At 36.5% G+C, this 21,712-nt stretch overlaps 1 protein-coding gene across 2 annotated transcripts; it reads left to right on the forward strand.

Moving 5' to 3' along the window:
• The first annotated feature begins 224 nt into the window (after window positions 1-224).
• On the forward strand, window positions 225-16,294 carry opn5 (opsin 5). 2 transcript variants are annotated; one of them, XM_051876338.1, is made up of 7 exons: window positions 225-605; window positions 3,057-3,211; window positions 8,397-8,516; window positions 10,577-10,747; window positions 11,997-12,250; window positions 12,411-12,637; window positions 13,104-16,294. In XM_051876338.1, the coding sequence occupies exons 2-7, from the start codon at window positions 3,088-3,090 to the stop codon at window positions 13,165-13,167; spliced, it is 960 nt and encodes a 319-aa protein (XP_051732298.1). In that variant the 5' UTR covers window positions 225-605; window positions 3,057-3,087; the 3' UTR covers window positions 13,168-16,294. The 2 variants fall into 2 exon arrangements, with proteins under 2 accessions (XP_051732298.1, XP_051732297.1); XM_051876337.1 differs by having other exon boundaries at window positions 230-605; window positions 11,997-12,331.
• Window positions 16,295-21,712: the final 5,418 nt, after the last annotated feature.

Here is a 21,712-nt window from a genome sequence, read left to right on the forward strand (position 1 = left end):
TAGCCTATATTTTTCATTTGATAAAAAAACTTTCTAATTATTAGTAAGAAGTTACACTATTTTAATCTAATATCATTGTTTTAATCCATCCATAGTATGTTTTATCTACGTGTGTTATTACCACATGACTGCTTGATTGACAGATCTATCACATAAAGAGGGCGGAGCTTTACCGAATCTTATGCTACACAGCCAATAATGAAGAAAACCGTATGGATTTCTGAGCCGCCACACATTGACCAGTCACTCTATATCTTAATAAACTGAGGGGTATTCTTGTAAATTATCGCTCATTGCTTTTCCCAGTTAAGTTTAACAGTACTCTGGAAGACCGGGCTGAGACACAATCATCATCTTCATCATCAGAGGGAGGGAGGGAGAGAGAGAGAGAGAGAGAGAGAGAGAGAGAGAGAGAGAGCGCAGAAGAAGCCAGACCGACAGCCCCTCAACTGAAGCGTTTAATAACAGACGGAAACATCACCGGCGCAGTACAGTGTGGTTTACAAACGTGGATTATGGAGAAGTTACCAACTCAATTTTAAGATAATTTCCAGACTGGAGAAAAGTGCTTAAATCCCTCGGGATGGTTAAAGAGTCATAGCAAGGTAAGCGTTTGTTTTTCAGTAAACATTAGTGGCATCATGAGCGCGATTGTTATTGTGTTGCGTGCACATGTTGCGTCTGTTTTACTGATTTTATTAGTTTACAATCGTGTATGTGTGAGGACTAAATAATGTTGTGACACAAAATGCCTAAAAATTGTCAGAAGTTGCACATAAATCCTTAGCATTGTTGTTTAAACTTTAATAATTTAATAATTTGATTTTTTTTTAATTATTATTATTATTAATAAATTAGCTCCTATTAGTCTCCTGTACAATGCCATGTTTAATATTGGGTTTTCGTTGTAATTTCAGCTGAATTGGCCAATAAATAGTGCATGTTTATTACTGAAGGAGAATTACACAAAACTGATTGGATGACTGACAGCTTTGGTTTGGTAATAGATGGATCCCCAGACACTCTGATTAAAGATGTCAGTACAGTACATTGCATTACAATTTGTTTGAAATAGATTTAGCAGAAATACATTGTTATTAAATTAATGAACATCATCTATTAACAATGTCTCAATGTTCTTGAAATGTTCTCTATTTCAACTTTGACAGAAGCATTAAACGTTTGACGTGCTGGCAGACTAGCCATTACATCAGTCAGATGTGCACTATAGCAACACACTCTGATTCCCGCAACAAAGGAATGGTTATCCTTCACTGCTTTTATAGCAAGTCACACTTCTCTTGTTAAGAGGTCTAAGAGGTTCCTCATTGCACATTGGACTCTTTTTTTTTTCTTTTTTTTTTAGGAATGGATCTCAAAAACTAACTACAGCTTTGAAATGATCATTGCATGCATCAAGTGATCATCTCTTAGAACTTAAGTCTGTTTTAAGAAATGTCATTATTTCATAAAACCTATCTGGGGGAGGAGATTCATGGTTTAGTAACTCACACATTTTCACAATTCTGAATTGGCAGGATGCAGCATCATCTCTGATCTCCCGGGAGATGATTTCAAAAGCTGTGTGTCACCAGAGAGTATAGTGAATGCTCATTAAGTTGAGCCTACTGTTTGTTATCTATAAATCCACTAGAAGCGTTAAAGTGAAAGCGTTAACAGTGTGTTGATAGGAAACTCAGTTCTTTACTGTTTCCTTTTGAGCTCGTTTTCAATTGGATTTAGATGAATGATTCATTGTCTTCAGCTGTATAAAGGTTTGTTTTGAAGGCTTTGATAGGTATTATTTGCCACTCTGTCAAGTAATAGCATTCTTTTGATGTGGCTTCACCCTTTTGGAAAAACAATCTATATATTGGAGGCAAGTACCAGACTCAATAATATGTGACAAGGCTACAAAATCAAGTGTATGTTTACTGCACTGGGAAGCAGTTATTGTGAGTTATGTCACTTGTACTAGTAATCTGTTCTACTTTAATATCTCCTAAAATGCCTGGTGGGAAATGCCTTCTCTACAAAAGCGATTGTATAAATCTTGACGTAGCAGATTTTTCAATGATGAAAGGGAACTGAGGTTACATCAGAACCCAGATGTACTTTACATCTTCAAAATTCCCTTACGAAGAAAATGTAAATGTTCTGACACTTGTCTTTGATTTGTTTATTTCCAAAATTAAGATTTTTTACAATGTTAAATAAAATATAATAACAGTAAAACCTCAAAATGCCAAACCAAATAATGTATCTGTAAAATAACATCTTTTGCTGGATGTTACTTGATTCATTTTTATAATTTAATTTGATCCATGCATTAATTTGATCCATCTACAACTATCATTGGAACTGATGAATGAATGTCTGTAAAGAAAACCCCTGCTGTTAGCATTCTGATGTGATTTACAGTGACAACTTATTGAAAATGTGTAAGTAGGACAGATGGATGTAGGTAAACACTTATTTATCCCAGAACTATGTCCAATTAAATGACTTGAAAAATGGAAAGAGAAGCTTTCCCTAAATTGTTAAAGGTAATCATTTGGACAAGCATCAACATTGCCCAGTAATATCTCTGTAAATGTATGTAGAACTCATCTATGGTAGTGAGACGTGTCTGATGTGGCGCTAAATTGCAGATCGTTAGAGGACCTGTCGTTAACCCTTGGAAATTGCTCTAGTTCCTGCTGAGGACCTGCTGATAAAATGACATGCTAGCAGGTCTGACTCATGTCTTATTTCTATGCCATTATTTCACCACTGTCTCAAAGGCATCCAATTTGTGAAGGATAATCATTTATGTGTTTATTTTGATCGAACATGTATTGATTTCTGATATGAAGGGAGTGTCTTCAAGTCCAGCAGCCGATAAGAGATGACAGGGTTTGTAGAGATTAATTTGGAGAGTCAGAACATTGGCAGGAGGTTTTTGAACCGTAAAGCTGTTGGAGATGGCTGCCCTCGAGCTTATGTCTCAAACTGAGTTCAAAGACTTTTCTGTTTAAGCTTTTAATTTTTATTTTTTTATTTTTTTTATTCTGCAGGAAATTAATCACACTCCTTAGTAAGGCCCTAATGGAGAATGACACCTCCATCCCCTCGGGCTACGTCCCACATTACCTTCTTCGAGGGGATCCCTTTGCCTCTAAGCTGTCCAAGGAGGCAGACATAGTGGCGGCGTTCTACATCCTTATCATTGGTAAGTGTACAATGCGGACGTTCATGTGGAAGAGTTTTTTGCAAGCATCATGTGAATTGTGATTGATATGATCAGTGATGAACTTGAATTCAAATTTTTATATTAGGTTATAGCAGATTTTTAGAGGGTATGATTGTACTTATTTCTTGTTTATTTGAAGAAGTTTCACTTTTTTGTAAAATGTCTTCAAATAACAAGATATGATAATGACATTTTTATGATATTTTAGCTACCAGATTGACTGACTCTCAGTGATGTCTGAGAATGAGATTTTGCAATCAGATTTATTGACTTAATCTTGCCTGAACATATAACAGTCTTGCATAAGAACCAATTTTAACTTTGCGTTGGTCGGTAAGGCCTACATATAGCTAATGAACAGTATTGGGAGTAGACACACTGACTTAATAATCTTTAAAGCAATGGGTCCAAACCCTGATGGTTGATTATGAATGATGCACGAAGACTGTAACATAATTGAACATGGATATAATGAGCCTGTTTTTATAAATAGGTGTGCACTATTGCCAAAAAGAAAAGATTCTGCTTTATAAATTGATGGATTTCATTTGACCATTCACAGAGAAACCCAGACTTTTTTTTCTTCTCATTATTGCATAATTTAATGAGAACCTTGTAAGTTTTTGCACCTTTGGCTCTCAAATATTCATTATTGCCTCATCATTGTCCAGCAAGTCCAGTGTATTGGAAGAATCCACACCTAGCATACATATTTATTTCACTGATAATATGGTGCATTTTAAAAATGGCTTTTTATTTAAAACTCCATATATTACCATATCATATTTTTTGTCTTGTTTGTGGTGTGTTAATATGCTCTGAGACTATCAATATTCAAAGCATATGTCTAGTGTTTGAGGATGTTTTGTATTGATTAACAATATTAGCCTATATGTACATATAAAATATATAAGCACATGATAGAGCTTTTTCAGTTAAGGATACTAGAGCCTCGTTCAGGCTGTCAGCCCAAATCCGATTTTTGCATATCCGATTGAAATCTGATCAGATTTAGCAAGTGCGAACGGCAAAAAAATCACATAAAATGCACAAGTCCATTTCAAGCTACATTCACATGTGGTTTAAAATTCTAGAAATCTCGCATTTCTGGAAATCTCTTTCAATCTGACTGCTCTGATTGCATTTCGAGTGATTTATGTGAATTTTTCCATGCCACGTAAAACATAAACATCAGACGTTGTTATAGGAAACATGCTGAAAGTCGCTGTAGAAACAAGGTTGTGTTGTTGCAAAGTGCTGGACGAGCAGAAAATGACAAAATAACAGAGATATGTTCTGAAACCGGTGGAGACGACAGCACGGAATAAAGCCGCACATACAAGCCTCCTATGTTTCTGCCGCTGCCTCACGCCAAGTTCACACATATTCTGTTTGCAGTGTGTATGCGGTATGCGGTGCAGAAGCATCATGGGCTCATGTGCTTTTACATATGACGCGTTTGCAGTTCGCAACTGATCCGCGACTGTATACCACAAACACAACATTTGTTCATTATTTTTATTTAAAATCCAACATTTGTTACTGAAAATTATTTTTTCTGTTTGTACACAGTAGTTATACAATATTTCATAGATGTATTCACGTTTAAATGCACTACATTTAAACAACCTAAGCCTATTATTCAATTAATTACTTCTAGATATTATATTATGTTGCTCAAGCAAGTGGCAAAACATTTAAACATATACTTGTCTTATTAAAATCACAAACATTTTAATTTAAAACTTACAGTTGACAAAACGGTAAGGTGTAGTTTTACCCTGGACAAAAAGCCATGTGTTGACTGTGAAACAGTAGAGTTTAAATTATATGCATTTATGGTGAAATTACTACATTTTCGTGTCAAATCATGTTTTTTTAAAGTTTGGGAGGAACATGTTCAAATGATTTAACTAATAATCATGTCATTCCAACCAGCAGCCAGCAATCAGCAATCAACATGTCTACCCAATCAGCATGAGTGGACACCTATATATATATATATATATATATATATACATATATATGTATATGCAGTTGACTCATCTATGTTTCTCGACAGCTTTCAGCATCCCTCCACCACCCCGTCTCCTCACTCTCGCCTGGTTACTTTCCTAACCAGAAATACGGAGGGAGTACTCTGGGTTCAAGCCAAAATACTGAGCTCGGAGCCCTCTCCTCGGACAGCACACCAAATATATCTGATTATTTGTAAGTGTGAACTCGTGAATCCATGTTTTTTTAAGAATGCACTGTCAACTTTACGATCGCTGCACTGCTGCATACGCACCGCTCCTGGAATGCATGCCCGGATTGCATTGGTGTGCAGTGTGAACACTCTAACCTGTTAACATGGACACGGAAAAAAAGCACCGCATATGCATGCTGTAAATAAGATAACATCTGCATTGCCAACCCCTCCATGTTGCGGTTGTTGTTTTCGGCGTATACCTACCAACACAACGTCATTGCTATAGAAACCAATGCAGATATTCTGGAAAATGAAAGAGCGGCATGGGACACACAAATCGGATCTGAACAGTTGTGATATGATGTTTTATTAGCAAAGTTCGGGAGGAACACGTTCAAATGATCTATCCAATCAGCACGAGAGGAGGCATATATATATATATATATATATATATACGCAGCCGACTCACCTATGTTCGACAGTTTTTCAGCATCCCTCTGCCACCCCAACTCCTCACTCTTGGCTGGTTCTTATCACAGCCAGGGATACAGGGGGAGTAATCTGGGTTCGGGCCAAAATACTGAGCTCGGAGCCCTGTCCTCAGACAGCACGCCAAATACGCTTCTTTTATTCTGATTTGGACTGACAGTGTGAACGTTACCAAAGTGTTATGAACAGGCCGTAGCTAGGGTGTCCAGGGCCCTGGTGGAGGTTGTTGTTGTGGGACCCCTTGGTTGACAGCTGGGGGCCCTGAGAATCATTACCACCTTTCTCCCCTCTAGCAACAGCCGTGGTTATGAATGTTTCATTTGCCTTCATGTATTTAATTCCTTCTAAATGAAATGTTAATGATGCAGAAGGCTAAACGTGTTCAATTTATAAGCAAGAACCAAAAAATGACTTGCGTAAAAACCTGCTTTCCCCTTTATTTGTTAAAACCCGACAGATACCGTATTGCCTTGCTGTTGTCACTGAGGATGACATGTTCAATCCACTCATGGTGTCATTGAAATGTCATCCTCTGTCTGTCATGTAGGGGAGTTCGTGTTGAGCGGTGTCATCTAGTGCATTTTAGAACTAATATATATTGGTACCCCTGAATGTTTTTGAGGTCAGTTTCTCTGTAGTCACATATATAAGTATTGGTTACCAGAATAATCTATTAAACATTTGCACCATTATCGCAGCAGAAAAAAATAGAGTTTTAGTTAATTAAAAGCGTTTTGACATATTATAAGCAGGCACATTGTTATAGGGTTTTCAGGAAAATACAAATAGTGTGAAAAAACAACAAAAAAAAATCATAAAACAGCAAAAAATGTAAAAGGCAACATATTCTTTTGGACTTTTGACTCAAAACCTTATAGTTTTTGTGGTAACACTTTACAATAAGGTTTCATTAGTTAACATTAGTTAACTACTTTAGTTAACATGAACTAAGAATTAACAATACTTCAGCATTTATTAATCTTAGTTAATGTTTATTTCAACATTTAATAATACATTATTAAAATCAAATGTTGTATTTGTTAACATTAGTTAATGCACTATGAACTAACATGAACAAACAATGAACAGCTGGATTATTATTATTAACTAACATTAACAACGATTAATAAATACTGTAACAAATGTATTGCTCATTGTTAGTTCATGTTAACAAATGTTAACAAATGTGACTTTATTGTAAAGTGTTACCGTTTTTGCTAAACTAATTTTTGCATTTTGCCTTTATGAATTGCAAATACCTTATTGTGTCTAGGTATTTTGTTTTTACTCTTTTTATAAATTTCCCTCCAAACCTGAATAAACATTTTTTACATTTTGGCCAGTTTTTAATTGTCTATAATACTGACATGACCTCTCCAAGAGAATGTTAGCTATGTCCAATCTGCATAGTGTTTTATTTTTTTAAATAATTCAGGTTTTGCCAACTCCATGTCTGTATTTTGTGCAGTACACTTTTGAAACATATAATTTTATAATTATTTTTTGTTCAGCACAATATTATTTATTCCACAGTTCTTGCATCTCTCTTTTATTGTGACATTGTGTCTCATTTGACCTGAAAGATGTGTGTTTCAATCAAAAGATTGAATCAATAGTTCTTCCGCACTGTATTTCACAGTCTGTTCTCCTCCACTCATGTTAAGGGAACAGTCAGAAGGTGTTTCATAGACATTTAGTCCGAAACACATACAAATCAACAAATGTCAGTTACAGTATGTTCCGTTCAGTTTTTAGTTCACATTTGGTGGATAACTTTTGGGCAACAACAGTGTTTTCATTTATGGATAGACTATCTGTTTAAGAACACAAACTGTAGAAACAATGTTTCCGTTAATAATATTAATGTGCGTGATCCATTCACATTGATTCATGATCATATGAGGAAAGTGAAAGAGTTCATTGAATAGTCACATGAAATAAACTGTCTTCTCTGATATGGTGCATCAGTCAGCTGACATCACAGGCCAAAATGTGAAATTATGTGGAGCACACAATATTCTCTGTTTTTGTAATCTAATGTTCATGTGTTCATGCACATTAGGAATTGAACATAAGATTTATGAGTAATTCATGTTTTATTGAATTCAATTTTATTGCACTTTCAAAGCCCTTTCTGGTTTAATAAATATAGAAGGCACATACTTGCAGCATATAATCCAGGTCATAAAGGGAGGAAAAATGAATAACATGAGTGGAATCATTGTGTTGTTTGAATGTACGTGGCTCTAATAAGAAAATAGTAATTGTCATACTGCTCTTTCATTATGGTGACCTTTTTTCACCCTTTCCCTGAGAAATGGAAAAACCAGTAACCTTTGACTCTTATTAGTTCTCTATGTTACAACAGGAGTCTTAATGTGCTGTCTTTGTATTTCAATAAATACACAACCCTCAAACACCTCGGCGGTAAAAACAGCATCTGATTAAACACGCAGTATTACAGGTTGTCTTATGTTTTTACAGGTATCTTGTCAGCCACTGGAAATGGTTATGTCATATACACCACCGCCAAACGCAAGAGCAAGTTAAAACCACCAGAATTCATGACACTGAATCTAGCTGTATTCGACTTTGGCATATCAGGTGAGTTTAGATGACTTGATATAATGCTGCTAATGATGTCTTAATCTGTCAGATGTGCTTTTTCAAAAACTTAAATTATGTATTATATATCTGAAAGGATCTCTCTGTTGTTATGTAAGATTTTATTTGGTTGTGTGTTGAAAATATACAGCTTTCAGTATATAGTGTGTATAGCATTATGTTTGGAGTCAACAATGTGGCAGTAAATCAAGGTTATTCAGCACTTTATGACTGGATGATTTATTTGCTGTATTGAAAAGCACTTGTATAAATCATACACCATTTTAAGCCCTGAAGTTACAAAAAGTAAACAAAAGATCAAATTCCTGCCATGATTGACTACTGTAAAGACTATCTTTTCCTTCAACTTCCTTTGGACGTGATCTTTTTCTTAATTTAGTGACTCACATAACATGAACACAATCAAGTACATGTATTGAAATTTGTGTAAAATAAAATTTCCACACAATAAATATATACAGTAAATCAATTATGATTACTCTGTTTAGATCATAGTTTTTAAAATGCAACGACAATAATTAAAACAATAACATTTATGATTAAAAGACATTTAGAAAGAACAAAATGATGACTGGGAGTTTAATGTGACCTTCATATAACAAGAAAAAGTTGTTAGTTTTAACACAAATCAACTCTGGTAGCTTGTAGTTGCCGATTATTCGCGAATTTGGCATCGCTAGTTTAATTTTTAGCAGCTAATAGAAAACACACATGATTGCTGAAATATGTGCAGGGAAAATTATTCTCAGGACGGTATACAATAATCCCCATCCCCAGACAAGGATTTATCAGTAATATTTTAGGCCTGCCTGGGTATAGCGGTATTTCACTGGGGCTCGTGACTCAGATTTCCAACAAAGATTTACTCTCTTTCAACAAATTTGTATTCACACTTGTACTCTAGCCCCACCTAGTGGATGCTTAGTGTGGCTGCCTCAGAAGAGCAGTGACCGTTGAGACCCTTGATGATTATTACATATCTTAAAGAATGAACTGCTGCAAACAGTCCAGTTTTTATTTAAATAGATTTGATAAAAATCTGTTTAGTCATCATCATCTTTATAGCCTACGCTCGGAAATAGCTCACTTTTTAAGATTTACAGAACAAATGACCTTCTATGTAGCTCATGTTCAAGTTCATTCCAGCTAATTAAATGTGGAGTGTGTAATTCTTAAACTACTGCCAGAAATAAAGTAATTTAACATCGAACAACAGGGACAAGAGAATTTATCAAATATGATTTATCATTTTAAATGCTTCAGAATCACCCAGTTGAGTTGTTTACAGTAAGTTCAGCATATCCATAGCATTTTGGATATGAATTATATTTTGTTTTCACTTTTCAGTGTACCATCAGGAGTTCAAATTGATTTCATTCCTTCAAAAATGCCTTTGGATGAGACTGCCTTTTTGCCTTTCCTGTCTTGTCGCCTATTAGCCAGGATGGCGTCGCTGTATTTTAGAATAATGAGGCTTTTGTTTTATCAGGAGTCATGCACATGGCAGACTGCTTTAGTGCGTCACATTTACGCAGACTTGGGGTCAGAGTATGCTTTCCACCTCTGGCTTCTCATAGTGTTTCATATGCAGTTAGCAGACAGGCTTTCAAGAATCTCTAGTAGATCTGACATTTTGTTGACCCTCTGTTATTAATAACATGCAAAGTTTATTAAGATCATAGCAAAAATGGATACTGCCGATTCTCAGGCAGTTTTGGTTTGCTTCCTGTTTCTCCATATAAAAGCCCTACTAACAATATGTTGTAATGATGTTTTGCTAACGTTCTCATTATGTTATAAAAAATGTATTTCTGAATGATCTCAGAATATTCAAAATGTCAGTTTTTTTCCTTGGTTATGTGAATGCTAGAAAAAGCATTGGGTTATTCTTTCTCTATTTAACCTTTATTAATGGAACATTACTTTTGAATTTCTGAGAACGTTTCTGGGAATGCCATCTGAGAGATCACTGTAAAATAAACATGTTCTTTCATCTAAAGGCTTGTTTGACACACGGTTCTTTTTATTTGTTTCGTCAGTCACTGGAAAGCCATTCTTCATAGTGTCTAGTTTTGCCCATCGCTGGCTGTTTGGCTGGCAGGGCTGCTGCTACTACGGCTGGGCTGGATTTTTCTTCGGATGCGGAAGTCTCATTACCATGACGATTGTCAGCTTAGACCGCTACTTGAAAATCTGTCATTTAAGATATGGTAATTAAAAATCTATCTATCTATCTGTTTGTATATCTATCTGTCTGTATATCTATCTATCTATCTCTCTGTCTGTCTGTCGTTCTGTCTCTGTTGTTCTATCTATTCGTCTGTCTGTCATTCTCTCTGTCGTTCTATCTGTCCGTCTGTCTGTCGTTCTGTCTGTCATTCTGTCTCTGTTGTTCTATCTATCTGTCTGTCATTCTATCTGTCTGTCTGTCGTTCTGTCTCTGTTGTTCTATCTATCCGTCTGTCTGGCGTTCTCTCTGTCATTCTATCTGTCCGTCTGTCGTTCTGTGTCGTTCTATCTGTCTGTTGTTCTGTTTCTGTCGTTCTATATATCTGTCTGTCTATCATTCTAGCTATCCGTCTGTCTGGCGTTCTCTCTGTCATTCTATCTATCCATCTGTCTGTCGTTCTGTCTCTGTTGTTCTATCCGTCTGTCTGGCATTCTCTCTGTCATTCTATCTATCCGTGTGTCTGGCGTTCTCTCTGTCATTCTATCTATCCGTCTGTCTGTCGTTCTATCTGTCTGTCGTTCAATCTCTGTTGTTCTATCTATCCGTCTGTCTGGCGTTCTCTCTGTCATTCTATCTATCCGCCTGTCTGTCCTTCTATCTGTCATTCTGTCTCTGCTGTTCTATCTATCCATCTGTCTGGCGTTCTCCCTGTCATTCTATCTATCCGTCTGTCTGGCGTTCTCTCTGTCATTCTATCTATCCGTCTGTCTGGCGTTCTTTCTGTCATTCTATCTATCCATCTGTCTGTCGTTCTATCTGTCTGTCGTTCAATCTCTGTTCTATCTATCCGTCTGTCTGGCTTTCTCTCTGTCACTCTATCTATCCGCCTGTCCGTCCTTCTATCTGTCTGTCATTCTGTCTCTGCTGTTCTGTCTATCCGTCTGTCTGGCGTTCTCTCTGTCATTCTGTCTCTGTTGTTCTATCTATCCGTCTGTCTGGCGTTCTCTCTGTCATTCTATCTACCCGTCTGTCTGTCCTTCTATCTGTCTGTCATTCTGTCTCTGTTGTTCTATCTATCCATCTGTCTGGCGTTCTCTCTGTCTGTCGTTCTCTGTTGTTCTATCTATCCATCTGTCTGGCGTTCTCTCTGTCATTCTATCTGTCTGTCTAGCGTTCTATCTATCTGTCTGTCTGCCATTCTATCTATCTGTCTATCTATCTATCCGTCTGTCTGTCTATCTCTGGTTCTATCCGTCGTTCTGACTAACATGAATTTACTTGGCCATCAGGTACATGGTTCAAACGGCGTCATGCCTTTCTCGCTTTGGTTTTCACGTGGATCTATGCTGCCTTCTGGGCCACCATGCCAGTGGTAGGCTGGGGCAACTACGCACCTGAGCCATTTGGCACCTCCTGCACGCTGGACTGGTGGCTGGCCCAGGCCTCTGTGTCTGGCCAGAGCTTTGTTATGTGCATGCTCTTCTTCTGCCTCATCCTCCCCACTGGCATCATCGTCTTCTCCTATGTCATGATCATCTTCAAGGTAAAATCCTCAGCCAAAGAAGTGTCTCATTTCGACACACAGAATAAGAACAAGCACAACCTGGAGATGAAGTTGACTAAGGTTTGTGTGTTTCATTAATCAGAAATGCTATGTGGAAATGCCATGTCATATTTCATGTGGTTCTGTTTGCATTCTCCAGGTGGCGATGTTGATCTGCGCAGGGTTTTTAATAGCTTGGATCCCTTATGCTGTGGTATCAGTGGTGTCTGCTTTTGGAGAGCCTGATTCAGTGCCTATCCCAGTCTCTGTTGTGCCAACTTTGCTGGCCAAGTCCTCTGCCATGTACAATCCAATCATATATCAAGTCATTGACTGTAAGAAGAACTGTGCTTCTTGGAGTAAAAAGAAACATTACAAGACTTCAAGGTATGTGCACCCTTCAAAATCTGGAGGAATAAGGGATTAACTGGCTTCTGATCTCTCTTTCTCTCACACACACACACACACACACACACATATATATATATATATATATATATTAGGAAGAAGTGTGTTCAGTTTATGATATACTTGAGTACATTGTCTATAAATGCTCATAATTTCTTCCTCTGCGCTATATCATCATATTATAGATCAAATGCAGTATGCAAATGCGTATCCCACTGTGGGTGGATGTTTTTTTGCTGCTGTGCCGCATCTCGCTGTCTCTCATTCCATTAGAGTTGTAAGACACCTATTTTTAAGACAGTTAAAAACCGCTTTTAAAATGTGTATCGAGACGCATGCGTTTTGCTCTGTTCAAGGGGGTCAGGTTTTAGCTGGTTAGCATACTCTGCAGGAAAACAACTGATTGACTGAAGACTATTGAATGCAGCTGTCTTGTTTTTCCCAGGTTCTACTCCATCTCTGCCACCCTGAAAAAGAGACCAGCCAATGAAGTTCCAATTGAGATATGAGCAAATGACAGGAACTCACAATGGGCCTGTGATAGGACACCGGGCAATTTATTATTGTGCAATTTAGACATCAACAATTCACACCACCTAACTTTGCTGTTGTATACTACTGCCGTCAACTTCACAAACCCTGCAAACACAACTCCTTTTAATTTGATCTTTCTGTGTATAAAAGAATTAAGTGGTAAATCTATTGTAAGTCTATTGTTTCTCATTTAGTTTTTGTACAGTAAGTAAACACATCTAATTGAAACAGCATGGTCACAGTCACAGATAAACAAGGATATATAGATAAATATACACAACATGAGTGCATCTACATTGTTATTTTTTTATTAAATTGAATAGACACTGATGCACTAATTGAGACTATTGAATTTTTTTTACATAATTATAAAATACGTAGCATGATAGTTTTGGGCCATGTGCAATGATTATAAATTAGACATTACATTGAAGGTGTCTCCCAAAGTTTCAGTCTACAGTCTTTTTTTTTTGTACTCATTTGACGTTTAATGTCATTTTACCTTTATGTATTTAATATAGTAGCCTTTTGCATGTTATCAGCCTGCAGACATTCCCTGAACTCCTAAAGGTTAAAGAAGAAAGTGCGCAGTTGGTAAAGATAACTTGATTATAGTGTGCATACAAGTTTTCCAAAAATATTAGATGTTTTGTGGAAGTTGGACAGTAATGGAAGTTCTAAGAAATAATGCTAAAGCAAGCTGGGTTTATAAAATGTTAGGTGTTTCTTTTTAAATAACTGAGACTACTAGCTTACAGTACATCAAAAAAAAAAAAAAAAGCTCTCCGATGACCAAAAATGAAAATATACTGTACAATGCTACTGTTTTTTTGTTTTCTTTTTCTTTTTCTCGAAAGAAGCATGTTAATACTCTAAACAATGCTAGCACAATGAAAGCTAAATATTATTGAATATATTGAATAGTTTACACTTATTTTGATGGAGATCACAATTTTACCTGAATGGCAACCTGAATGTACAATAGACACATTATCACTATAGTAATTATAGTTTTTTTTTTTTCTTGGAAGGCAAAACATTTAGCAGAATGATGATATAATGAAAGTGGATTTTCCCCCCAAAAAATAAAATAAAATAAAGTGCTAAAAACATTTAGCTAAATATCTTTTTTGTTTTCCCCAGAAAAAAAATGCTTTAAACCACAATTGGGTGAGTAGGCTAAATGAATCTTACTTATCTTCAGCTTTGGCGTTAATGAATGGCGTTGTGGTGTTCTAGATCTCATCAACAAAAGCTAGAATAAAGTTCCAAATGCATCTCCTTGGGTTCAGGGTTAGGTTTCGAATGAATGACCAGAAATTCCCCATTCTGATCTCCTGAGTCTCTGACAAATGGTATAAAAAAATTCTTGCACTCTGTCGGTAGCTGATCCTCATGGCGTTGGACTTCCCTCAGCAGTTTATCCCTTTTTTCAGCAGTTTGATATAATGCCCACGTCTTTTCTCTGATGCTTTGATGCCGTTGTGACAGAAAGGTGACGTCCCCTGCAAATCAATGCCCCAGTTGCAGGAAGTGGAGAATGCACTGGATGCCTGACTGCCTGCCTTCTGTTGTCCTTGTCATAATGCAGTTTACAGCACACAGGAGCCAGAATAACAACCTTGTCTCTCACCAGACAATACACTAAAAGACCCTTCGTTTTCCAATGATAGCTTTAAAAGCACACCTCTCACGGTCTGTTTAAATGATTTGTTTTTCTAACAAAATTTATACTTGAAATGAATGCCTTTTCATTTGCTTCACATGCTTTAATCAGCTTGATGAATGATGTAATAATGTACAGAATATGGTATGAATAATTAGCACATTGAACCTGAAGTGAAAAGTAATGAAACCAAAGGTAAGCCAATCATGTTTTGTTTAGGCAGAAAGGGGTACACTATCATTCTTAATCATATCTGACAGGCTTGTCAATGAATAGGATTGATTAAACTTAACAAAATAGCTTTTAAAGAAACTAATTCTTGAAATCACCATTAAATGAAGGAATACACTATTCTACTATAAAAAAAACATTTTGCTTTACTTCTCAAACCTAAGAAAATTCTTTTCACTAATGGTCCCAGAAAGCACCTAGAAACAACCAGAAAATGCCTTGCCATGTGAACTGATGTGAAATGAGACGGCTAAAGACACAATATGTCCATACAGTATATTTTCCATACTATTTTTAGGGCTTCGTTATTATTGTTCTGATGCATTCAGCTTCAAAATGCCATTGCATTAGTCAGCTGATAAAACGCATTGATTCAGACTCTGAGGATATCAGCATTTTTGTCGCAGATGTCTTTGTTAAATTAGTTAAAAACTGCACTTTGATTACATAAAACAACCAAGTATATACTGCAAGAAATTAAGAAAATAACCGTTAACTTTCTTATGACAAATATTCCATGTAGACTGAAAAAAATCATAGTAGTAGATAATACATGCTAATCATTTTTTTAGATTTTGTTCTCTTCCATATTATTTTGTTTTCCTTCCATATTATATTATTTTCTCATCAGAAAATATTTTTACTCTAAAGATCATTAGTAATATGGTAAACAGGGTTTTTATATTTCATTTCCATGGGTTGGAATGTTTCTCTGTTACTACGTTGATTTCGCATTTTACTGTAAAACCTAAATGGATGTCATTTATTGACTATTACATGTTACCAAATTAAATTGGTTTGAAATTTGCATATCGTGCTCATCGAATGTTTTCATTGTGTGTTGACACTATAATTTTTTATATATAACTTAAAGCCAATATAACCAAAAATTAAAATGATGTCATTATTTACTCACCCTCTTGCCATTCTAAACCTCAAGACTGAAATTCATATAGGTTTTCAAGGATATGAAGGTGAGTAAATGTTTACAGAATTTTAATTTTTAGCTATCCTTTAAGTTTACAACTGCCATAAAATTAAATTTAAACAGTTTACAAAGTAGTAATTATTGGCTGCATTTACTGTATGAATTAATTTGTGTATTCTCTGTATCAGTGTAAAAATGTAATGTCATTATGTCATTTACAACAATGATCAAAAAACACTGAATAAAGTAGTTGATGTTGCAAGCAAACAGTGAAAAAGACTGATGTGTTCTACATACTGATTCTTAGGGCTGTGCGATATGACGATATATATCGTTACCATGAGATAAAATGTCTATCGTTAGAGATTTTGCTATATCGTATATATTGTAGTATGTAAATATATTGCACTATTCACACTTCACAGTGATGAAATGCATGAATTCATGCATGTGAGCACTTAAGGGCTGAACGGAGTACTTTTTGATGCCTAATTGGGCTTGAACGGGTAAATACACATACCTATATGCCAAAGTGACCACGTATTTGCAAGTAAACAGAGCTATTTATGTCTTAAGTGAAGGTGCAGTTGAGAAAGACAAGCTCGAGTTAATGGATCGGTGCAGTCAAATTTACCTGCTGTCATTATTAATGCTAATCAAACAACAAAAAAGAGAAAATCTCTCACTGCTTGCTTTTGTAACTTTAATAAGAATAAATGTATATTTAATTTACACAGTAAAGACTATGCATTGTTTTTTATATCTTTGATTACTTTATACATTTTCTAGTGCTTTAAGTTTTTTCATGTAGGTCTATTTCGTCTGTCTTTGTTCTATTGTAGTATGTTTTCTTTGCTCTTTCCTTATCACAGTTTATTTGTCTTCAGTAAGCTTGAGAGTTTTTTAGGCTAGTATTAATTTTCATCAATTGATGATAATTATGAAATTTCAATGATATGGAAAATTTTGATATCATAAAAATCTTATTTAAAGCAAAAATAACTATATCGTGATATATATCATTATCGTGATATAAGATTTTGGTCATATCGCCCAGCCCAGGTCTCACCCAGGTTTTCATGTGCTGTCACACCATTATAGGAACGACCACCCACAGGGCAGAAGCAATTGAGGCTTTTCTTTTATTGCCTGCCAGTTATGCCCATTTCTACCAGGTTTGTACTAAGTACTAATGTAGTAAGTGATATTAAAAGACCAAATTCACTATACACCTTATTGATGATGCATAGGCTACTATGTACAGGTAAGCAGTTTTCCACAGAAACCATTATGAAGGAAACCACTAAGTGCATTGTGTTCATATTCTGTGCCCATCTGGACCCATTCATGATGAATCTGATCTTTAATCCAATCTTCAAACGAAAGGAACTGGATGGAATATTTGAATGCTATACCGATTCACAATCTGATTTCTGACTTGTGATGCAGCCTGAATCATAAGCACACCATGCTCATTCGTTAGGAGAACTGGCCCCCCAGCTGATCCTGGTTTCTCAAGGTTTTTTTTTTTTAAACAGCAGCCACCTTTTACAATTCCTCCTGAAATCCAGCGTTAGCGTCAGTTCTGGCAGGTCACGTCAGTCAAGCTTGCATCAGCTGACTCCCAGGTGACTCACGTCTACCTATTGGAATACGAAGCCTATCACAGCATCCATATATAAGCTCCTCAGTATTATCAGCAGCTGTTGCATTTCTCAGGAGCTAATTACCCTCCTCCATCCCCAGCTCCTCCTTTCTTCAGTCAGGATTGGCCTTATGACTCCCCTGAATCAGACTAATTCTTGAAATATGTGTACATATTAAATTATTGACATTAATTATATCTGCATATGTTGGTTCTGTTCTGTTTACCCTAGGAGGGTTATTGCTGCTCTCCCTGCTCTTATCCACGCTAGGCTGCATGGATGCGCAGGGAGTTCTTGCCCAGAACAGAACCATACCGCCAATACAAACTCTATGCAATTATCAATCATATTTGACGATAGTGGTCCTGACAGAACCAAAACAACGAGCTTATGCTGCCTTCAAGCCACCGTAATTCTGAGATGGCAACCCGTGACGCTCTATCTGGAGCTGTTCATATCCTTAGACTCGGATTTTTGCGTTTCTATGTCAACACTATCAACGCTGAAATGAATCTGCAGCAGTCCGGTGGTACAATAAGAGCTCTCTAAGCTGTTTACGTTCATTATTATTGTAATGTTATGTGCTTTGAGATTTAACACTGTTGCTTGTGATGCTTTGCAGAATCTGCTCTGGTTGTGAAAACTTACCCCATGCGTTTTGGAGGAGGCATGGCTTTGTAGAGAGCTCTGAAGGGATTGTGTGATCTTATGCTTTCAAAGCTAGCTTGCTTTTGCTAGCCTGTCTGAAATTGCCTACCCTACTCTACTACAAATAGCCCACAGTTCATCAGTAAATCACTGGACATTTAATATTAAAGGCACAATATGTAAGATTTTTGGATTTAAAAATGTCCAAAAACCACTAAAACAATGTTGTATATTTTGCTGACTTGTTTACTTACATTATCCCAAATGTTTCCAACAATGTTTAAATCCAGAGAAATCAGATATTTTAACCTAGTGATGGGCACTTTCGAAACACTGCTTCGAGAAGCTTCGAAACTTTTATGAATCTTTTGTTTTTAATCAGTGGTTCGGAGCGTGTATCAAACTGCCAAATTCATGTGATTTTATTAAACGAGTCTTTGTTACATCATAACTGTTTTGAAACGATTCAAAATTCCAATGGTTCACCGCTGGAGGGCAATCTCTGCGAACTCATGAATCATGCGCATTCAATGAGACTGCCCCCCAGTGGCAAACCACTGAACAAGTGTCTATGGTTTTTACATTACTTTCAACATAACTTTCAACACACTCAAATGCATTTTTAGTATGATTGTTTTGAGCAAGTAAAACAGCACTGCGTTACCTCATAATTTTAATTCGTCGGATAGAGTGACCTGTATGAGTAGTCAGCACTTGCAGCTGTTTCATTAGAATGAAATAAAATAAAGTGAATTTAAGCGATCAAACATAGCTGTAACAAAGCTCAAGTTCAAAGAAGAAGGAGGCGAACATTCAACGTAGGGGGTCTTTTGTGCTGTTCGAACACATTCGACCACATAAGCATCTACACTATGAAAGCAGTCCAGTCGAATACATTTTCGACTACCTCTGGAAATGGTCGAAAGTGGACAAGCTCAAAGTTTTTTAGACCCTGTTTACACCTGTATTTAGTGTTGTCCACTTGTGCTCCGGTCGACCAAAATGCATCTTAATACCAAGTTTAAACGGCCTTATTCAGTCATTGTGGTGTCAGATGCAGTTGTTCATCCCAAAAGTCCCTGACATCACCCAAAACAACAGGTTTCTACAGCAGGTACAGTTGATACAGAGTGTTTCATCCTTGCCTCACTGACCACACCACACATTTCTCTAAATCGATCATGGATCAGGTGTGATGCAAGTTATTTAACATTTCACCTGTCCCTCTGTTCCAACTGTACCCAGTCTACCCTACTTTAAGACATTTTCCCCCAGTTTCACAGACAAGGCTTAAGCCTATAGTACCAGACTAAAATGTATGTTTGAGCTGTTTTAACTGAAAGCAACTTGCACTGACATATCTTATAATATGTCAGTGTCATTGTTTTGTCTCAACATGCACACCAGTAATGTTTATTTTCTAAGGTATGTTTAAAGCTACTTAAATGTCCTAACTCAACTAAGGTCTAATCCTGGCTTAATCTAAGCCCTGTCTGTGAAACCATGCCATAAAGTGTTTTTCACGTTAAGTGTTTCAGAATGCCACACTGTTTTTAGTGAGCAGCAGCAGGTGCTGTATATGATTTACAAGAGCCCAAAACTTGCATTTCATTCACATATTTTTTTGTTTTTCTTCTTTTGAGAGCTGATTATAGCTGATTATATCTTGAAACGGAAAAATTAACAGCCTGTGCTGCAGTTCTTTGAATGTTTTGCCCTCCAGGTCTCTACGCCAGTCACGTGACTGAAATATTGTCAATATTTCTAGTCAATTGCTTAGAAGTTAGGCTGGTTGACTACCAATGTTAGCTGGTTGACCAACATTAAGCCATATTTCAAGCAATGCTAAGAAGAACTCAAAAGGTCTTCGCCAACTGAGATAATATAAAATAGACATTTTTTTTTTTTAAATTAGCTCATTGGTTAATTTAAAATTTAAATCTGGAAATCTATGATGTAAGTGATGGCAAACATAATCAAGAAGCTTATAGGCCTAATGTAATACATAGGCTACATTTTAGGGCACTGATGTTTTCAGTTGTGTGTAACTAACAACACATTCATCATTCAATTCTTTGTATCTGTGAATTCTTGGTAGGACCCTGCTCTTGAAATAAACAGTATGATCTCAGCAGGGGCAGCAATATGATGTGCGTGAGATAAACTCCACACACACAGTGAATTTTTGATTCCAGAGCGGGCAGAGAATGGGTTCAGAACCGGGAGATTCAGCTCAACACAATAGACATGCTGAGCTGATGAGATCACAGCTGCTTACCCACGCGCGAGCACATTCCCACCTCCCTGCGACAATCAAATGGACCGTTCTCACGACCTGATGGGAATCACAATTAGCAATTTAGCATAAAACTCTTTTTACAGTTGCAATCATTTCCTATTCAATCTTAGAATAATGGCATGTTCATAAATAATAGACATTCAATTTTTTGCATAACAGCTTATATACAGTGCAATAATGAATTCAAGGTATAGCGAAACTTACAGGCTACTAAATTTCATTTACTAAAATTCTTTTAAATAAATGTTGATCAAAGTATATCTTTCCATTTTGAAAATACATAGCTTGTAGCTTTGCCAGCTAATTTTTTTGAGTAGCTTGCCCAAAACACCAGTGTGGATACTGTACTTCAGAATCACAGATTCACCGTCTTGAAAGTATGACCAAAATAAGAATTTTCACTGGAAAATGTCATCTGAACAAGTAACATGTCTGCCACTTTTGTTCGGACCAACTTAGAAAAAAAGCATTACAATAAATCATGCTGCCAATGATGATTAAATCTAACGATCGCTTAGCTCGGATCACGTCAAATCGTGCAAATTATTATTATTGTTATACTTTGTTCTCAAATTGTTAATGCTAACAACGTCAGCATTGCGTGACTATATTAGCACTACCTGTAGATTTCATTTCCTGTAGCCACTCCTACGTCTTTTGCTTTTGACTACGGGTGAATCTCGAGTTGTCACTGATGATTGTCATTTGGACCTTTCTGGATTACAATCCACCATCAAAATTATAAGTTTAATTATTGCAGATGATAATTTTTAACCAAAAAAAGTTTCGGACTGCAGCTTTAACTTTCCAAATCCTAGTTTAGAGATAAACGCTAAATGCACCTCCCTAAGGCAAGGCTTGTACAAAGTCCATGAACATAGAAGAAAGGTTTGGAGACATGTCTCTGTGGACAAGTCCCTCAGGGATGGAGAGAGAAGATCAACCTGTCAGTCTGCACTTTTAAGTCTCTTAGCACGTGTTATACTTTATCCCTGGATTTACCCTATCAATCAAACCCACATCATACAGGGGAGCTGCAGACAAAGCAGCTCTGATGGGACCCCCAGGAAAATTGTTTCCTACTGGTACTGACTACTGTTAA

This window comes from Ctenopharyngodon idella, chromosome 20 (genome assembly GCF_019924925.1).
Source record: "Ctenopharyngodon idella isolate HZGC_01 chromosome 20, HZGC01, whole genome shotgun sequence".
NCBI classification, from domain to species: domain Eukaryota; kingdom Metazoa; phylum Chordata; class Actinopteri; order Cypriniformes; family Xenocyprididae; genus Ctenopharyngodon; species Ctenopharyngodon idella.